Raw genomic sequence first — 21,932 nt, 5'->3', positions numbered from 1 at the left:
CCTTGCTGTGCAAGGAACAGGGCCCGGGCGCAAGGGTGGGAAACAAATAAATACATCTAAAAAACACACACACACACACACACACACACACACACGCACACACACACACACACACACACAAAGCAGCAGACAGCCTGCTTTGGGCAGCAAGCCTAGGAGTGATGGCACCCGGGATTGGGCAGAGTAGACCGCCTGCTTCGCAGATCTGTAGGTATCTGTGGTGATACAGTTGCAGAATTAGACTGTTTTACTATCCTACCCTTATTGCACTGAAGGACCGGTGCATACTTGATGTGCCAGAGTTGCTTTGTGCCTCTAAGCAATAGCCCATGGACGGAGAACACGGACACAGAGTAAACACCTTGGTTTGGACATCAGGGAGATGGTAGAGACAGCCTGATTCGCTAGAAAGTATATATCATTACTAAAGTAGGTGCAGTGCATCGGGGGCCCAGAGGTCTCAGGAGCCCACTGCACCACAATTCTGAATGTCTTCATAAGAAAGATCATTTTCCTTGGTAGCATTTGGGCAGAGGGCAACCTTGTCGCAAAAAGAGTCTGGTATAGTGTAGAAGGGGTAACAGAATAGGCAGAGATAGCATGCTTCTAAGGGCTGCAGATATCATTAGTGCAACAGCTGCAGTTGCATAGGGGCTCAAGAGAACAAGGTGCTTATAGTACTTCAGTTACAGGGTGTAGTGTTTTGGTCAATTCTGTTATTCTGTTGTGTGATGCACTGCTCTTTTATAAGTTTTACATTTAGTGTGGATTATGCGCTACTGAAAAGCCCCCCTGAAATGAAATCATAATTCTACCCCCCACTTCCCAGATCAGCCCAATCTTTGCCTTGAGGTTTTGGATGGGGGATGACTTCAAAACATTTTGCTTAACCCCTTCCATGCGGCCGCGATTCCCCTGGTGTGCTGTAAACAACACGAACAGGGCGGGCCGTGACGAACCCCAGCCGTCATCATCACACGAGCACCGTAGTGCATGACGGCTGGGGTTCGTCATCAGCATGGAAGGGGTTAAGGGTGGGTGTAGGGGGGGTGGGGGTGGGGGGAGAGGCTTAGTGCAATAAAAGTTAGGAACCCCCCCCTGCTCATATGGGGAGACAGGCGATTTACGGGAGTCTGGTAGTCTCTAACAAGAAGCGACCTCAGAAATAGGTTTACATCTTCATAGTTGACTGCACTAACACACACACACACACGTAAAAAATGAAACAATCTTGCAAATAGTTACGTGACTCAAGTACCTGCTTCTAAATACACTGTATGTGCAACTTTGCCTCAAACAACAAGTACTTTAAAACAAGTAATGTAATTTGTAAGGATTAAACTTTATTCAAAAATGAGAAATTAAAAGCTGATGAAAGAAAAATATTTATATCCTAACACCTTCAAAAATATGAAGCAACATCATCGCAGAGTGTCAGTGGTTGGGTCATCGCTGCTTGGTAGGAAAAAGACTTGGTGCCCCTCTAATGCATGTGCATGATGTTTCATGACAACAGTGCAATTAGCAGCATGGACTAGGCGGAAACAAAATGCCAGTTTGTTGTATTCTTAAATAGCTGCTCATGTTACAACTACATTGACTTAACCGGGAATTCCATTCTTTATCATTTTGGGAAAGTTCATGCCAAGCCTAGAAAGAAAGAAACAAGCAATTAGCAAGTAACATCGGTAAAATTAACTAACAGAACATGAGAACACACAACAGTTGGTAGCATATTATACACAAAAGTGTTTCCACGTATAACAGGCAAAATAGAGGCTTACAAATTTTTGGGGGGTTTGTCGATTCTCATCTAAACGGCATATAAAACACGGTGACATGATACTGCAATTACACACATGTGAGTATAAAGTGGAAACTACATCTAAATAGGGCTATATGGACATTCAACTCCTACAATATTTTTTTAATATAACAACATTATACAAATAGGAGCATTCCATAAAACAGAGCAAGGAGGAATATAAACTGCATACATAACTCGAACTTAGAAAGGTAAAACAAGTTTCCTTTCACTGAAGTCTCCATAACACTCCTCTCTCCTCTCCTTTAATCCACTAACTTTTAGTCAAGTTGAACAGCCACTCTGGTATACAACATTGCTATAGCATATTGACAAAGCCAATAGCTCTAGCATTGGCGAGACCTATTGGCTTTGCCAATGCTGGTTATGAATAAGCTATGCCTGGGATTAAACGGAAATAGTAAGGTACGTCTGGGGTCGATCTGAAAGTAAGACATGGATAAGGACCAGCAGAGGCATCCATCTTATTACTCTTATCAATGAAATAACATTAGCTGTGATCCCTTAAGTACGAATCTGGACAATAACAGTTTATAGGAGAAGGAAATTACAGAGGTCACATATTGTCCGAGGCCTTTGAATTCAAGGATTTAGAGCAAGCCACTCAACACTTTTCTGCATGTTAAATTACAGTTATTGCTTAGAGAAGGGGTTTAGTTTGATGTAGATCACATGCGGGAGGATGAAGCTGCTCTGATACGAGACAAAGTATATGCTTGAGGATTAATGGAATTGATCGGTATGCAATTACTTCAGTACATATTGTTATCTTCAAAATTGATCAACAAACTTTGCCTTTAGAACGAGTATGAGTCAAATGATTTACCTCGATTCAACAAATTGCAAATGCTACTTACCAGTATGCATCTGTTCTTGGCATGTAGGGCTGCTGAAATTCATATCTGTGCATAGATCGCCGCCTAGTGTTGGGTCCGGATGATTGCACATTGTTGTCCTGGAAGAGTCGAAGTATCACGAGATAGGTGGCTCCTCCCCTGGACTACAGTGCGCATGGGCATCGACTCCATCCCCAGATTGTTTTTAGCCATTGTGGCCAAGACGGAGTGAAACTCAGTGAATGATGACCATGCCATGAAATGATATGTGAACACTGCAGCTGCTACAGGCGCCGGGGAGGAGGGCGGGCGATATGAATGTCAGCAGCCCTACATGCCAAGAACTGATGCATACTGGTAAGTAGCATTTGCAGTTCGAGGCATGTGGGCTGCTGAATTCATATCTGTGCATAGAATACATAGCAGTCCCTCCATTAGCGGCGGCCACCCGTGCCAGCTGCAGCAGTTTGGAAAAGTGTCTTGAGAACAGCCTGCCCTACAGCTGCCTGCTGTTTGGAGTGCACGTCTACACAGTAATGCTTAGTAAATGTGTGTGTGGTAGACCATGTGGCTGCTCTACATATGTCCTCTACGGGAATGTTTCCGAGGAAAGCCATAGAGGCCCCCAACTTTCTGGTGGAGTGGCCTCTTGGTGGAATGGTAAGAGTGCGTTTTGCCTTTGCATAGCAGATTTGAATACATTTCACGATCCACCTAGCAATACCAGCCTTGGAAATAGGGTTACCTTTGTGATGTGGCGCAAAGGCAACAAAAAGCTGCTTAGTCTTTCTAAAATCCTTGGTCCTATCAATGGAATACATTGGGGCCCGTTTAACATCAAGGGTGTGGAGCATCCGCTCCGCCAGTGACTCTGGATTTTGAAAGAACACCGGCAATTCAATGGTTTGGTTGATGTGGAACTGAGACACAACCTTGGGTAGAAATTTAGGGTTAGTGCGGAGCACTACCCTGTTTGAATGAACTTGGAAGAAAGGCTCTTGGATTGTGAGGGCTTGCAGTTCACTAACCCTCCGTAGCGATGTAATTGCTATAAGGAAAGCCACTTTACATGTCAAGAACTGAATTTCGCAGGAATGTAGTGGCTCAAAGGGAGGACCCATCAGTCTTGTAAGAACCACATTGAGGTTCCATTCAGGAGCTGGTGGAGTCCGTGGCGGAATGACTCTTGAGGCCTTCCAGAAAAGCTTTGATGGCAGGCACTTTGAAAAGTGAAAGGTGCTGTCTATTTTGGAGGTATGCGGCCATCGCAGACAGGTGAATGCAAATGGAAGTATATGCCAGATTACACTTGGATAGATGGAACAGGTAACAGATGATGTTCTGAATAGAAGCATCTAGTGGATCAATGTTGTGGTTTGCGTAATAGATGACAAACCGTTTCCATTTTGCCGCATAACATGCTCTAGTAGTGGGCTTTCTAGCCTCCAGAATGATGTCCATGCAATTGGGAGGAAGGTTGAGGTAGCCAAACTCTAGGACTTCAGGAGCCAGATCGCCAGGTTGAGCTGTTGCGGATCTGGGTGCTGAATGTCGCCATGGCTCTGCGTCAGAAGGCTGGGTGTGAGATGAAGCCTTTGATGCGGTACCACGAAAAGTTCCAGAAACGTGGTGTACCATGGTTGGCGAGCCCACGTTGGAGCAACTAGGATGAGAGTCATTGAGTGCTGCCTGAGCTTGCGCGCCACCAGCGGTATCAGAGGTGCTGGGGGAAAAGCGTACGCAAATCTGCCTGACCAGTTCATCCATATCGCATTGCCCTGCGATTGCGGGTGTGGGAACCTGGCGGCGAAGCTTTGGCATTTTGCGTTCTCCCTTGTGGCGAACAGGTCGATTTCTGGATGACCCCACCTGTGGAAGTACGGTTGGAGTACTGATGGATGTATCTCCCACTCGTGCATTTGGTGGCTGTGCCTGCTGAGCAGGTCCGCCATTTGATTGTCCTTGCCTGGGAGATGTTCTGCCATGAGGAAAATGTTCCTCTGAATGGCCCACTTCCACATGCTCTGAGCCAGATGAGACAGCTGCGGAGAGTGTGTGCCCCCTGCTTCTGAATGTAGTACATGGCCGTCATGTTGTCCGTCCGGATCAACACGACCTTGTTGCACAGATGTACTTTGAATGCCTTCAAGGCCATGAAGATCGCCATCAGTTCCAGTACATTGATGTGCATCTTCCTTTGCTGTAGTGTCCATAGTCCCTGCACCGTGTATTGGAGGACATGCGCTCCCTATCCCTGGAGAGAAGCGTCCGTTGTCAGGATAATCTGCGGCACAGGCTCTTGAAACGGTCGGCCCTTGCAAAGGTTTTGTGGATTCCACCAATGCAGAGAGTTGTATGCCCGACCGCTCACCAACACTGGGTCTTTTAACTGCCCGTTAGCCTGAGTCCACTGACGTGCTAAGCAGTCCTGAAGCGGACGCATATGTAGTCTCGCGTGTGGGACTATGGAGATGCAGGAGGCCTGCATGCCTATCAACTGCATGAACACTCTTGCTGGAAGCGAGCGTTGAGGTCTGAATCTTTGGATCAGCGATTGAATGCTATTGACTCTCACTGAATTCAGCTGCGCTGTGGCCGCTAGAGTGTTTATGGTCGCACCCAGATACTGCCGTATGTGGGCGGGCTGGAGATGGAATTTTGGGTAATTCAGTGAGAACCCCAGATCGTGCAGAAGGTGAATGGTGTGGGACACGTGGTCGGCGCACTGCTGGGCCGACTTCGCCTGAATGAGCCAGTCGTCCAGATAGGGGTAGACGTGGATGTTTTGACGTCTTAGATGCGCCGCCACCGTCGCCAGGCACTTTGTGAAAACCCTGGGCGCCGTGGTGATCCCAAAAGGCAAAACCTTGAACTGGTAGTGCTGGTTTTGAATGGTGAACCCGAGGTACTTTCTGTGTGAAGGATGCAGTGGAATGTGGAAGTACGCATCCTTTAGGTCCAGAGTTGCTAGGAAGTCCCCTTGCCGAAGCAGTGGGAGAACCTGCTGCAGCGTGAGCATATGGAAATGTTCTGACAGAATGTATAAGTTGAGCGGTCTGAGGTCTAGGATGGGCCTGAGGGATCCGTCCTTCTTTGGAATCAGAAAGTACAGGGAGTAAACTCCTGTACCTCTTTCCTGCAGGGGCACGAGCTCTATTGCCCCTTTTTGCAGCATGACGTTGACTTCTTGCTGCAACAAGTGCAAGTGCTCGCCGGACATAGGACGGTTCTTTGGGGGTATGTTGGGTGGAGTGGATGTGAGCTCCAGACAATAACCGTATTGGATAAGAGATCTGACCCACCTGTCCGTGGTGATGGACTTCCACACGGGCAGGAACTGCTGGAGTCTCCCCCCGACCGGTGTTGCGTGGTCGGGGGGCAGTGACAAGGCGTCACTGTTTGTTGGCGGTGGAGGACCTGGAGCTGTTATTTCCACGTCCTCTGCCTTTGACGTTGTTGCCACGGTATCCACCCTGACCCTTGTTGGTATAGGAAGGTTGGGTGTTGCTCTTGTAGAATTGCGTTGATTGCGACAGTTGACCCCTCAAGGTGCCTCTATTATTGGAGCGACGAAAGGAACCATCCCGAAACTGCTGGGACTGCATGGCACCCATAGACTTCGCAGTGTCGGTGTCCTTCTTCATCTTCGAGGGTGGTATCAACCTCTGGGCCAAACAGGTGGTCTGGGTTGACCGTCTGGTTCAAGATGGTAGTTTGAATGTCTGGTTTAAACCCGGATATCCTGAGCCATGCATGTCTACGAAGTAGAACGCTAGTGTTAAGTGCTCTTGAGGCGGTGTCAGCCACATCCAGAGCGCACTTAATCGAAGGGTTGGTGATAAGCTTCCCCTCCTGTATCAACATTTCTGCTGCTTCCTTATATTGATCGGGTAAGTGCTGTAAAAGGGTCTCTAGAGTGTCATAGTGGGCCCTGTCATAACGCGCCAGTAGCGCCTGTGTGTTGGATATGCGCCATATTTTGGCTGCCTGCGCAGCCACCCTTTTCCCCGAAGCCTCAAATACTTTTGATTCCTTGTCTGGGGGAGGAGCATCACCCGTAGTTTGTGAGTTGGCTCGTTTGCGTGCATTGGAGACAACCAGGGAATCCAGAGGCAACTGTCCTTTGATATAAGTAGGATCAGTGGGCGCTGCCTTGTACTTCTTGTCGATACGTGGGTTGATGACTCTAGCTCGGGTGGGCTCCTTGAAGACTTCTGCCGCATGTTTCAACACCCCTTTTAGCATTGGCAAAGTTTTTACAGTTTTTTCAGAGACTGAAAAGGTGTCAAAGAGGAAGTCGACGTCCACTGGGTCAGCATGGAGATCGACGTCATGATTGGCTGCCGCCCTTTCAATGAGTGCATTGAAAGCTGCAGAGTCTTCTGTTGGGGAAGTCTTGGCTGAAAAAAGCTGAGGCTCCTGCCCTGAATGCGGGTCCCCAGGATCGCAACCAGCAGACCATGGCTCAGTCACATCTTCTGGGTCTGAGTAGACTGGATAGGAATACTCGTCCTCGTCGTTGCCGTCACCCTCCTCCACATGGGAATGAGTGGGTGAAAGTTCATGTGCTTGTGGTGATACAGGCTCCATAGAGGCAGAGGCGCCAGCAGAGTCCATCTTTTTCTTAAGTGGAATTTGGTAATGCTCCAATTGTGGTTCAGGGGTGATCTTTCTCTTAAGGAGAGAGAGCTTGCCCGTGTTGGCGTCGATGATCACTTCTTGACGCTCCTCGTCTGCCAGCGGTCGGTGCCGTGGGCTTGGGACCACTAACGATGCCTTCGGCGTCGAAGATATCTTCACGGGCACTCCGGCCCCAGGTTTTGCTGTGAAAGCCTTCGGCGCCGTCTTCGGCGGCAACGTGAACAGAATCGGCGTTGGCGTCTTTGCCAGTTTTTGAAGAGGCTTGGGCGGCACAGGGTCCTTCGGCTCGACTGCTGCGGTCCCCTCCCCGATACGTAGAAGGGACTCCGTAATCTTCTTAGTGAACGAGGCGGAGGGACGCACCGGCTCGAGAGAGTCTTCTGAAGCTGGTTTTGGGATGGCGACCAATGACAGTCTTCGGAGCCGACGCAGTTGCCCCCTTGGCCTTGTCGAGTGGAAGCGAGGCAGTGAGAGACTTGGGGTGGTCCTGCCGCTTCTTCGGGTCGAGAGTGGCCTTCTTATGGTCGTCGGCCTTCTTGGGATCGAGGCGACTCTTATGTGCATCGACCGTCTTCGGCGCCGATGCAGCCGCGTCGGTCTTTTTAACCTTCGGCTTCGATACCGTAGTCTTCGGGTCGGCCATTTTGGCGTGGCCCTTGAGCTCGACGGCCATTTTGGATTTCTTCGGCGCCGAGGCCTCCGAAGTCTTCGACCCGACCAGCGCGACTAGCGCTTTCGGTTTCGATACGTCTGGCGTCGAGACCGATGGTTTCACTTTCGGTTTCTGTACCGTGAGTGGTGCCGTATCAATGTCCGTGGCCGGGCCGGAGCCGTGGGACGGGAATCAAGGCTTTGGGTAAGGCCCGAAGGCGATCCCTCGGCCTGGGCCTTAGAATGGTGGCTGGCCCCGGAGTCAGTTTGAGGAAGCTCCTCGTCCGAGCTATCCTCTACGGTGGCAAGGGCCCCGTCGTCGTCCCCTAGCTCCTCGACGACTTCATCGAAATCCTCGTCTTCCGCGTCGTAGTCGTCCTCGACCTCCGACGCCGGGTTAGATTCTGTGATCTCCTGGATAGTGTCGTCGCCGACATCCTCCGTGTCGAAGATGTCTGCAGGAGGAGGTGCCGATCGCTGGGCCTCCAGGCGCGCAGCTCGGCGGATCTTGAGTGTCTTCTTTGACCGGAACTTGGAGCAGGCCATACACTTGGCCTCGTCGTGGTCCGGCGACAAACACTTATTGCACACCGGGTGTACGTCGATATGTGGATACTTCGAGGCACACACCAGGCACCGTTTAAATGGACTTCGTTCCATGATGGAAGTAGGTTGGAGCCGTGTGTAGGCCCGTCCGCGCCGAAAGCACGCGGAAGGGCAGCGTTGGTTCGGAGCCGAGGAAAAAACGAACCCGAACGATAGACAATACCGACGCAAGTCCTAAAGACCTTTTGGTCTCGAGCAAAGTAAGTTAAACAACTAACGATTCCGACAGAGGGAACCGAAACACATCCGAACCCAATGGCGGAAAAAAACAATCTGGGGATGGAGTCGATGCCCATGTGCACTGTAGTCCAGGGGAGGAGCCACCTATCTCGTGATACTTCGAAGACTCTTCCAGGACAACAATGTGCAATCATCCGGACCCAACACTAGGCGGCGATCTATGCACAGATATGAATTCAGCAGCCCACATGCCTCGAACATGACAATGCCAAGTTATTTTCTTCAGGACCGCCAATACTCACAGCAAATTAAATAATGTCGGAGAAGGCCTTACAAAACTCAGTAGTGATGCCATCTGGGCTGAATCCTTTGCCACCCGCTAAACCTGTATTAGCTACTACATCTTTGGGATTAGAAATGTGAATATCCAAAACAAAACATTACTTTTATTTTGCTAATATACTGCTATTTGACAAACAGACTCAAGAATCAAAATCACAGACTTATCACATAGCTAGAAAGTAAAGAGTACTGAATACGTATTTCGTTAACATCTAAGTTTGTAACATGCATAACATTTAATGATTTGTTATGAAAAGTATGGAGTCTGTAATCTCAATTGATCTGAACATCCAAGAAGGAAACCTGCTGGGTGGGTGATGTGGGTCTTGACCTGCTTTCTTGCAGTATTATACTGCAAATATTTCACCTCCTTGATTGCCTCAATTTGTTCAGACCCTCCAAAATTTCAGCCAGACTTGTCTCACCACTGGGAGTCTGCTGCCTCCAATTTCAATAGATCCTATCTAAATGTCTTCCATGCACATCCCAGAATAAAGGGCTTAAACAATTCCAACATAACGGACAGATCCTATACTGCATTAACAAAACAAAGCCTGGCACAGCTCTCCTCAAAACGCAAAGAATGTCCAAGAAACTGCCTCCCTAAAACATACACCTGCAGGGATTGAGTTCGGAGGAAAGAATTTTAGCCCCAATTAGTGGTATACCTATATGGCAGCACAACTAAGAATACAATTGAGTGGCCATGTAATGACTCCGTTAACCAGTAGGCCCTTGTTGACCAAGCATTAGAACAACGCTCATTGTGTGATATTGTATGACTTATTTGACCGCAAAACATAGGACCTCAGAATTTGTTAGTCACATCTATAGTGCTTTGCTTGCTGTGTGTGAATGTATTTCAAAGAACTGGCTTCTCTAAACCTTACCAGCCCCCTTTCACATATTAACACAGAATGTTCCCTAGCCGACACTGGCTCAGCTATTTAGAAGTAGAGGGGGGCTTTTAATCTACAGCGGATCTTTTTCGCAACAATCAAATAAGGTATCAGGTCATTCAAATACTACAGGGTGGCATTTGGAATTCTGAGAACTGAAACTTTTCTACAGCTTAAGTGTAGGGTTAGACATCTAGCAGTTAAGGCTGCAATGACAGCAAACACCCTCTAAGACTGGTATTGCGACTAGTTTGGCGATTAGGGAGGCTTTCAAAGCTGATTTGGGTAGGGTGATAACACTAGAGTTGAGAAATTTTGTGGAGGGACACAGAGAAATAACGTGGCTGTTTAACAAGGGGGTCGAGGTGATGGGATTTCACATGGAAGGGGACAAGAGCTCTTTAGAATCAGGACATGTGGACAGAATAGGCAAAGATAGCATGATTCTCAGGGGTGCAACCATCATTAGTGCAACAACTGCAGTTGCATAGGGCTCAAGAGAACAAGGTGCTTATAGTACCCCAGTTACAGGGTGTAGTGTTTTGGTCAATTCTGTTACTGGATAGAAGTTTTCCGGGGACTTCAGATTAGTGTTCTGGACAACGTGGTGGCATGAGAACACTTTTATATATAGTTGCCCTGCCCAGGCTAAAAGTCAGACAGCCCAAGGAGTAACCCCTAGGCAATGAAGGAATCAGTTTGGAACCCCAACTTTTGAGATGACTAAGGAAAAGTTGGGAGGTTATGGCTATGGTAAGTTTATCTAGACAAAGACCAATTTATATCTATTTGGCGTACTGCCCGTCCTATGTGGAAAGTGGAATTTTGGAGCTCAGTTTCCCTCCTACATTCAGAGCCTTTTATTTATTTGATTACTATGCAGTAATGTAGCGTTCTCTACGCCAGTGGTTCTCAACCTGTGGTCCGGGGACCTCTGGGGGCCGCAAAGACTACTCAAGGGGTCCATTACTGCTTAAAAATGAAATAATATTAATATATTAACAGTGTGTATATAAATAAAGACGCACAATGTAAAATAAAAAGTAAAAAAAGTGAAGAATAACTGATCTACGTCAAAGAGGATTCACATTATTTATGTGAATGCCGGAAATTCATCTTTGTAAATTAGAATTGGGGCAGGGGAGGGGTCCAGGTCGAGAGAGAAAGCAGGATTTTAAAGGGGGGGGGGGATCTTTGAAAAGGTTCTTACTCAAACAAACTTAGTCATCATCTTCTGACCTTGTTGGAATAATAGAAAGTTAGGAAAATAAAACATACCATTTGCAAACCTGCATTGTTTGAGCACTTCACCAAATCCTTCACAGAGCTTGAGGTCACTTTGATTCTGTGCACACTCTAAAAATTGCTTCATCTCATACTGACAAGGGGTGTACTGGGACTGCTGCTGATACATTGGCTGGCCAGGTGGTGGTTCCTGAATAATTAAAAATAAAGGAGTGTCACAAACGAAACTGTGTCAAAAAGGAGAGCATTTTAATCACAAACGAATGCCCTGAATGTTCGGATCTTTTGGCTTTTTGTTGAAGTACTATCATGTTGTTCAACAAAACACAACGAAAATATGATCTTGCAAAGCATTACTACGGCCATACAGAACACTAACAACAAGTAGCAAGAACAATCTGTGGAGCTTAGAACTTGATATGTACTGAGTCTTGCCTAATAAAACACATTACAACCAATATATTGTTTCAAAGAAAGTCCAATATAGGACATTCGTAGAAAAAGAAATATTCTGCTTTCCCACACCTCTTACATTCCTGTTGCAAACACACAGGTTTCAAGGACATCCTACTGATGCATTTAGCTGGCAGCCATGATCCAGTTACAGTATCAAGATAGCTTTATGCCTCATACTCAATGGCACAAACAGGTGTGACCTATTGAGACCAACGGTTTTTAAACATTTGGTCTCATCTGCAGCTAAGGAGTAACGCAGCAGGGACACCATCCTCTCAATCACAACTGGGCTGAGGGGATAATAGCCACCCTTCAGGAGAAAGGACATCCGCTCGGTTACATTCCAGCATAACGAGCTTTCCATAATGAGCCTGGATAAGAAGATCGTTTAACAGTAAAAAGACTACATATATCTCGCTGGTTACAAAACAATTTCTACTATAATTTAGGCAGCAAGCACTAGACTACTAACAGCTCTGTTTTTTAGTAGATGGGAATCATCACACGTGAGTACATAAACACAGTTCTACTAAACACAATGTTGGGCCGGAAATGTCCTGTGCATGGTAAATACATGTACCCCGCCCCTAAGGGCCAACTGTACTGTTGTCTGGACCCCTAATGCAGATTTTTTGTCATAGGCAAACACAGATTATGTATGTGCGCACCATGACATCAATATCTCTTCGCTCGAGGAGATCATCTCCCTGAACGAGACCTTGAAACCGACTGTCCAGAAATCGGAATTTCTCCCAATCTTCCCTCCTAAAGCCAACTCTAGATTCAGATTTGGATCAAGGCCATCACAGCCCTAACCTGCCCGCCGACCATTGTGGACTCTGCCAAATCCCTGGGCCTAATCCCCAACTGTAACCTGAACATGCGAGACCACATTAACTCGATGGCTAAAGCAGCTAGATTCCACCTGAGCTACCTATGGAAGCTGAAACCTTTCATCGATGCTTTTTTTGCAAGGCAGAAAGTAGTGAGCTATATTAATAAGCCAACAGACCCAAGGGCATCAAAAAACTAACTACGTAATTATTGTGACATGTAATAACTAATAAAGATAACACTTATTGTTATAATATAAGTTGATTTTTTTGGTTTATTTCAATTATTTTCTTCATATATATTAGACATTTCCTATATATAAATATACATTCATTGTATTTAAAAAGTATGAAGATAGAGTCTCCATCCACCGCTTTGCTTACTCCACTAGCCCCATTTAACATCGGAGTCATTTGTATTGTTTATTTATACATTTTTTCCCCTTTCTGTTAATTGTAGTAGAGTATGTTGTCACATATACTTTGAATTAGAAATATGTTCATCACATACTTTTTAAATACAATGAATGTATATTTATATATAGGAAATGACTAATATATATGAAGAAAATAATTGAAATAAACCAAAAAAATCAACTTATATTATAACAATAAGTGTTATCTTTATTAGTTACTACATGTCACAATAATCACGTAGTTAGTTTTTTGATGCCCTTGGGTCTGTTGGCTTATTAATATAGCTCACTACTTTCTGCCTTGCAAAAAAAGAGTTTATATTATTCCCTACAAGTAGTGATTGCATTAGTAGTAGGGGTCCCCTTCTTTCCAAAGTACCTTTCATCGATGCTCCTGACTTAAAAATGGCAGTTCAAGCACTAGTCATCGCTAGACTGGAATATGGATGTTCCACCCTTACTGGTCTACCCCAGATCTCCCTAGCACCTTTAAAAGCTTGCCTCAACACGGTCGCCAGACTACTCACCGGCACCAGGAAATTCAACCACATCTCTCCACATATGAAAGCGCTGAACTGGCTCCCTCTAGAGGCCAGAATTCAGTTGAAACTGGCATGCATTACAAGGCTCTATACCAGAGGTCTTCAAACTTTTTGATGCCGAGACCCCCTTGTAAAACCTTTTTAGGCGTAAGGACCCCCTTCCGACAAAAGATTCTAGAAACTGGTACTCCTCATCATAAACAACTATCGACAACCATAAATGCGCCCGTTAGACCTCATCACATCCATCCATCCATCATTCATCCACCCACACTTCCACACATCCATCCATCCTTCATCCATCCACCCTTTCATCCTTCCATCCATACATCCATCCTTTACCTATCCACCCGTCCATCCACACACCCACCTTTTCACACATCCATCCATCCATCATTCATCCATGAAACCTTTTATCCATCCATACATCCATCATCCATCCACCCTTTCATCCTTCCACCCACCTTTTCACACATCCATGCAACCTTTTATCCATCCATCCATACATCCATCCTTCATCCATCCACCTTTTCATCCTTCCATTCATCCTTCATCCATCCACCCTTTCATTATTCCATCCATATATCCATCCACCCTTTCATCCATCCTTCATCCACCCACCCTTTCATCCATCCATCCATCCATCCATCCATCCACCCACCCATCCATCATTCATCCCCCACCTTTTCACACATCCATCAATCCATCCATCATTCATCCATGCAACCTTTTATCCATCCATCCATCTTTCATCCATCCACCCTTTCATCCTTCCATCCATACATCCATCCTTCATCCATCCATCCATCCATCCATCCATATATCCATCCACCCTTTCATCCATACATCCATCCGTCATCCACCCACCCTTTCATCCATCCATCTACCCATCCATCATTCATCCCCCACCTTTTCACACATCCATCCATGCATCCATCATTCATCCATGCAACCTTTTATCCATTCCATACATCCATCCTTCATCCATCCACCCACACTTTCATCCTTCCATCCTTACATCCATCCTACATCCATCCACCCTTACATCCATCCATTCACCCATCACTCATCCACCCACCTTTTCAAAAATCCATCCATCATTAATCCATGCAACCTTTTATCCATCCATACATCCATCCCTCATCCAAACTACCCTTTCATCCTTCCATCCACCCTTTCATCCATCCACCCACCTTATCACACATCCATCCATCCTCCATCCATCCATCCACCCTTTCATCTTTACATCCATCCACTCATCATTGATCCACCCACCTTTTCACACATCCGCCCACCCTTTCATCCTTCCATCCGTCCATCCATACAGCCCCTTTCATCCATCCATACATCGTTCATCCGTCCACCCTTTCATCCATGCATCCACCCATCATTCTTTCACCCACCTTGTCTGTGCATCTCTCATGGGGGGTCAGTATCTCTCTGCTTCGTCTTCCTTCTTCCTCTCTCATGGCAGGGCATCCCTGTGCCTCCCTGCTTGGGGGGGGGGGGGGAAGGGGGGGGGGGGGGGCGGTGACAGCCAGCTATGAAAAGAACTCACCGAAGAACAGACTCTCAGCCACATTTCTCCTGCACAGGCGCCAGGTATGAGGGCTCGTGGGACTTGAACCAATGATTGTAATGTCCTTCTGCTGTCCTTCTGCTGTTTACTGTGTATATGTAAAGCGCTCTGATACCTACTAAACTAGTGCTATATAAAACGTTAAAAGTAAAAATAAACACACAGCTAAGTCCATTGAACTCAAAGGGCTACAGCCTCCTCCACCAGCCTCCTCCCCCAGCCCCCCCTCCCCCCCAGCTCGTGTATGTCAGCCTGGCTGAAACAGCTTGGGCACACACAAAGGCACACCAGAGTACTATCACAGGTCTTTAAAAGACCTTCACTTGTTAATGAGGCTTTGATGTGTTTCACACCTCGGTGTGAATTAGGCGGCCTCCGCCGTGAGCACCCTCCATCAGCCTGACGCCAGGAACTGCACTCTGGCAGAATCTGCGACCCCCTTCCCAGGACTCCACGACCCCCCTGGGGGTCGCGCCCCACAGATTGAAGACCTCTGCTCTATACTCTTAACTCCCCTGCTTATCTGGCACAGAAACTAGTGGTATCCGGAGGAAGCATGAACTCCCGGTCCGCCAGAAACCTCTTACTCCAACCCGCCCTTTTTCAGAAAAAAAAAATGAACCTACAATAGGGTATTCACCGGGGCAGCACAGAGAATCTGGAACTCTTTCCCACCCGCCATCAGCAGAATCCCTTCTCTAGCACGTTTCAAAAAGGAGGCCAAAACCTTCCTTATGGGTAAATTCCTTGTCTAATGCCTGCCCTCAACCACCCACTGTGCCTGATGAATCTAAGACTATCGCTTTTCCCCCAGATCACCAACTCTATCCGCAGAGAATATGTGGGGCCTTTGTTTTTACTGACTTTAACTATGATTGCAATCATACATTTGTATCCCCCTTTTCCTCTATGCTCTCTACAACTGTGTAACCTACTGTATGTATGTACTTGTTTTCCCGCACATGTGTACCACTATACTACATTCCCCCATTCCCTCCTAAACCATCTTCGCAACATGGATCCTATCGGCAATCACACATATAAAATCAACTACCCACCGTCACTCACCAAAAAAGCCGCTAAACGCTTTAAACACAACTTCCTGAGGTCACACCCTGAAACGCCCTTTGCTGACACCTACTTTTCACCGGTCAATGGATCCCTGAACACTGATATCCTATTCCATACCACACGCAGAGCGCAATGGAGAAAAGCGTTCTTCACCCTACTCACCGTCTCCTCCACCAGGAAATCCGCTCACAGCCTAACTCTCTCCATCACATCATCCCAACTCTTTCCAGGCAGAGCCACCATCACCATTTACAATAACGGGATTATTCTAGCTCAATCCACAGACAGGAACCTGGAACTGCTAGACAACCTGTTCCCCACCTTCAAAGAGCACCTCTCCCATCCGCTGTCCAACACTCATATCCCCTCCAGTCCCACCGACCATGACCTCACAGCCACATACCCCTCAATGAGGGTCACACCTACCACCCCTAATCGCCCATCTCTCACCCACAACCACTCTATCCCAGTTCAGCACCATGCAGTTGTAACACACGCCTCAAACACAGACACAGAGCGCTCCCCCACATACTCAACTCACACCCCCACCCCTTTTACCAACCCCCAGACCTCCACACATACCATCATCACTCCTCTCACACCTACAGCGGGCATCATTACTCCGCTCACCCCTAACAGCACAGCTCTCACACACAACACTCCTAACCTAGTCCAGCACCAGGACAACACGCAATGCGACGAATCCCCCCTTCATCCCTCCCCATTCTCAGTCCCCATTACCCTCTAGCCAACCACGCAGAACACACCTCTCTTAATTTAACTCCACCTCCCCACAACAGGACCATCCCCTATCCCATTTTCCCCTCCTACTCTCAGCCCCCATTACCCTTCCTGCTCCCCAACCACGACTTTCAATCTCCCAGCATACACCCTGACCCCCCCGCCTACCACCAATGCCCTCACTCTTACCACCAACCTCCTCCCTACCTCATCCACACCCCTCCCGCCCAAAACATCTCCCCTCCCTAACACCTTCCCGTACACTAACACAACGCATACCTCCTCGTAAACCAGCCCACGCTCCCACCTGCACACGAATTCCCTGGTCAACCATTCACCTCCGACTGCCGCCCCCACCTCCACCACCTACCCCACGATGGACATCATCATGGCCACCCTCACTCAGATCAAAGAAGACATACACAACATCAAGGAACTACTCGCCACCCACCCCATGCACCCAGCACCCACCTCCCCTCCCAACTTGTCCCCTTGCGCTCCAGCTGACTCCCCCACTCAACACGCCCCAAACCGGGCGTCAACTACTGCCCATAGGCGCAGCAACTGCCCCCGTCTCCCTCGTCGCCCCTACAACCCCCCCCTCACACAACTACACCTCCCCGCCCAACGGGCCCCCCACCCTTCCGACTAACTCTCACTCAACTCTCCCCCAACCTGAACTCACTCCCAGCTAGCAATCGCAACAACCGCCCCTGTCGCACCCACAACTCTACTTCTGACCGTGACACTCTCACCCTTCTACGCTCCTACGACCCAGCCCCCCAAAATCACATAACCACCCCACACCTCAACATTCCCACGATACACTCAAATCCCCTTAGACCCCCCACACTAAACAGCAGATTCTCCATCCCCAATAACCTCAGAAAAGTCCCTCTCTCGCTAGAACAATCTACCACTCGCATCACACCTCGTCTCAAATGCACCCTCCTCAACTGTAGATCGGCCTCGAAACACTCTGCCGCAATTGCTGATCTACTCTTATTAACGGACCTTGACCTAATCATCCTGACCGAAACATGGCTAACTGAATCCTCGACACCTATAATGGACATTCTGGTCCCTCCCAACTACCACATTATCAGGCTAGACAGAACAGACAAATTAGGTGGTGGAATCGCATGCATCTACAGGAATAACCTCTCTGTTCAGAAAGTCAATTCTACTTCCCTACCATCCCCAACAACCTGGGAATACATCAGCCTTGACATTATCAGTGAGGGCAAACCGATATGTTCTCTTCACAGCATCTACCGCCCACCCAGGGACAACTCCAACTCCACCTTTTCTCAACAAATCATGGATATGATCTCAAACAATTCTGGACGGCAGCTCACCCAAATATACCTTGGTGACTTCAACCTCCACTGGAATGATGGCAAGGACGCGGTGGTAAATAGTCTTAAAAACTTCCTCGATGCCCTCAACCTCACCCAAATATGTAACAGCCCGACCCACGAGAAAGGCTCTATCCTCGACCTGGTCATCTCCAAAGAGGAATCCATCCAACTCGACTCCATCCAACCCTGTGACTGGTCAGATCATCATACTGTCACATTCTTCATCAATAAAAAAGTTAAAGTTAACCCGGCTCAAGTATCCAAGCCAAAAGTCTGGAAAAGAGACATGAAAAAACTCAACCCAGACTCTCTGCCCCCTAACAGGTGCAATCTCCTACTGCCACCGGCAGGCGATTCGAACGTTCAAACACTGACTGACCAGTATCTCAACGCTATGACCTCCATAATTAATGAGGCTGCGCCTTTGCAGCTAAAAAGAACCTCTACTAAAATCTCCAAACCATGGTACGACGGGAGACTCAATGAAGATAGACGAGACATGCGAATGGCAGAGCGTACCTGGAGATCAGCTCCATCGGCAATGCACCTAAAAGACCTAAAGGAAAAGAGAAACGCCTACTTCAGGAAAATAAAAAGCTCAAAATCAGACTTCTTCAGCCTCCAGCTCGACCAAGCAAAAAACCGTCCGAGAAAACGGTTTGAGCTAATCAGATCACAATCCAAGGATCAACCCCAACCACTCATCACTGCGCGTGAGGCGCCTTCCTGTGAAGACTTCGCTGCTTTCTTTTCCCAAAAAACTGACAACATAAAGAGGGACCTCCTTATTGACGCAAGCCTCTACTCCAAACCACAGTGCCTAGCAGCCACTGAACCAAAAAACAATGCCACATGGTCAACCTTTGGCACATACTCAGAAGAAGAAATTGGCAAACTGCTCAGCACCCTGAAACCATCCAATCACCTCACGGACCCCCTTCCTGCTGCAGCAGTAAAAGACTTTACCCCCTTGCTTATCCCTCTCTGGACTAAAATTATCAACAGCTCTCTCCAACAGGGAAGCATACCTGACTCACTAAAAGTTGGTCAGGTCACACCTCTCCTAAAGAAACCTACAGCCGACCCCTCTGATCTCAACAACTACCGTCCCATTACCAACATTCCCACCCTCGCCAAACTGCTGGAAAAATGTGCACAACTACAATTGGCCAAACACATTGATTAATTTGATCTTCTCAACCCGCATCAATCAGGCTTCCGAGCAGGGCACAGTACAGAAACGGCTATGACTCACATAATTGACGACGCACTTCAAATGCTAGACCGGAACGACACCTGCCTCCTCATCCTCCTTGATCTCTCCTCAGCATTTGATACTGTTAAACATGAGAATCTACTAGAGCTCCTAAACACAAGAATGGGCTTATCTGGAACTGTTCTCAAGTGGTTCACCTCCTTTCTTCACAACAGGTCGCACAAATTCAAGAGCAACAACAGGATGTCCTCGCCAATACCCGTAACGCTAGGTGTCCCCCAAGGATCCTCGCTATCCCCAACTCTATTCAACCTAGTCATGGAACCTCTCACCACCTTGCTACAAGCATCCAATGTACACTTTCACATGTACGCAGATGACACCCAACTCTATCTCAAATTACAGTCCCCCAAGGACATCTTGCTCCTGAACTCAACGATCAGATGCACCCAATCCTGGCTGGCCGATAATCATCTCAAACTCAATGCCCTGAAAACAGAATTCCTTCTGATCTCACCTCCAGCGAAGGCCTCCACCACTCAAATTTGGCTTAAAGACCTAACTGCACTGAATGTCCAACCCACCATCGTGGACTCAGCAAAATCCCTAGGCATAACACTCGACACCAATTTGAGCATGCAGCAACATATCAGCAAGGCAACAAAGGGAGCAAACTTCCAGATCAACACTCTGAGGAAACTTAAACCCTTCCTCCCAGCCAAAGACTTCCAAACCGCAGTACAAGCACTAGTCAACCCTCGAATTGAATACGGCAGCATCGCCCTCTGTGGACTCCCCCCAACTACAACCGCACCCCTAAGAGCTTCTCTAAACGCTGCAGCGAGACTCATCACTGGGTCAAAAAAACACTCCCATATTACCCCGGACTTGAGATCCTTGAACTGGCTGCCATTTGAAGCTAGAATACATCTGAAAATCGCCTGCCTGACACACAAGGCGGTACATCTAAACTCACCCAGATACCGGACTCAGAAACTGACAATCTCTGGAGGAGCTAGAAATACCAGAGGCTCAAACAAGCTTCTGTTGAAACCTCGAAGATTCCGGAAGGAAAAAACATATAAGCGCTCCTTCTCGGGAATGGCGCCCAGGATCTGGAACTCTCTCCCGCCCGAAACAAGACTTATCTCTTCCACCACACTCTTAAAAATGAAGTAAAAGCTATCCTCATGGCTAAATACACCTGAACTACTATCTGTTAGTACTCTGCACCGATCTATACTACTTTTATGACCCTTTTGATTTTGTATTAACTGCTCTATTACTCACATGTGTGGCCTTGTAGCAACCTATTTGGGCTTAGTTGCCACCTACTTGTATCATTTGACCTATTGATATATCTGTTTAACCATGCTCATGTACTTCTCTGTGTAAAGCGCTCTGATATCTGCAAGGATCTTGTCCGCGCTATATAACACTTTCAAAATAAATAAATAAATAAACCCTGCCCCTCGCCATCCGTTTGTATAGTTTTGTATATTTCTGCACTTTAAACTTTGTTTGTGCACCTCTGTATATCATGTAAAGTGCTCCGATACCCTCACGGGTCATGTTTGAGCTCTATAAAACACAAAAATAATTAAATAAATAAATACATTTGTATATTACTGCATTCCTGCGAGCTCGGTGGAGACACACTGGAGGGAAAAGGAAGAGACTCACTTTACATTTCAAATAGCTGATCTTTGAATCAGTGATAAATCACAAGGAAAGTGCCTGGACAAATCTCAGGAAGGAAAATAGGGCTGATAATAGAATCATAGAAGGCTGGGGGTCTAGGATTAACCTCTTGATGCAACTAGAGCTGTGGCTGACATCCGAGAGACCAATCAGCTTCAGAGTCATGCCTGCTGTGCCAGACATTTTTTATGAAGGAAGATGCCACTTCAAAAGAAGCAGAACCCCAAAAATAAAACTTCAAAGAGCCAGCCCTTAAATCACATTTGGTGTTTGGAAAAGGATTATAAGAAAGGGAAGAAGAGTCCCCAAATATGTGTCACCTGCCAAGCAGCCAGACAGGCTGTGTGAGAATGGGAAGCTCTGCAAGACATCTACCGAAGACCAGGTTGGGGAATCAAGGCCTACTAGTCTCTCTTCTGGGTAAGGGGACCTCACCCAGGAAAACCAAAACCACTTGCTCTCAAGCAGCAGCCCCAAGATTAGTGTGCCCTTTGTGGAAGAGGAGAGAATTGGAGAAAGCAAGGTCCAGTGGGGAGGCTACCATGAGGACTCAGCTGAGCACCGATCGAACCATCGACTGCAAGTAAGATTATTTTTGGTGAACCCTGTATGCCAGGAGAGTGCTGCCATAGACTGAGGCTACGAACTGAGGGTCCGACACGCACTGCGAAGAAACGGTCTCTGACTCCCCACTGAGGACTGCCGGAGACACTGTGGACGATGTCATACCCTCGCTGGCTCCAGTAGGGAGATGAAGAAAGGATTCCTTTCCCCTGTTGAGCAAAGTCAAC

General features: G+C 47.3%; 1 protein-coding gene across 1 annotated transcript in view; it reads right to left on the bottom strand.

The window, feature by feature from the left end:
* Positions 1-1,323: 1,323 nt before the first annotated feature.
* Positions 1,324-21,932, bottom strand: part of CHCHD2 (coiled-coil-helix-coiled-coil-helix domain containing 2) — a 53,979-nt gene continuing 33,370 nt past the window's right edge. The window contains exons 3-4 of the mRNA XM_086954617.1: positions 11,259-11,415; positions 1,324-1,650 (exon numbers count right to left, since the gene is read on the bottom strand). Coding sequence (XP_086810743.1) covers positions 1,640-1,650; positions 11,259-11,415 — 168 coding nt within the window. The 3' untranslated portion in view covers positions 1,324-1,639. The remainder of the gene's footprint in view (positions 1,651-11,258; positions 11,416-21,932) is intronic.

This window comes from Lissotriton vulgaris, chromosome 2_1, assembly GCF_964263255.1.
Source record: "Lissotriton vulgaris chromosome 2_1, aLisVul1.2, whole genome shotgun sequence".
NCBI classification, from domain to species: domain Eukaryota; kingdom Metazoa; phylum Chordata; class Amphibia; order Caudata; family Salamandridae; genus Lissotriton; species Lissotriton vulgaris.
The sequence above is the reverse complement of the archived record's forward strand: the minus strand, read 5'-3'. Positions and strand labels throughout refer to the sequence as shown.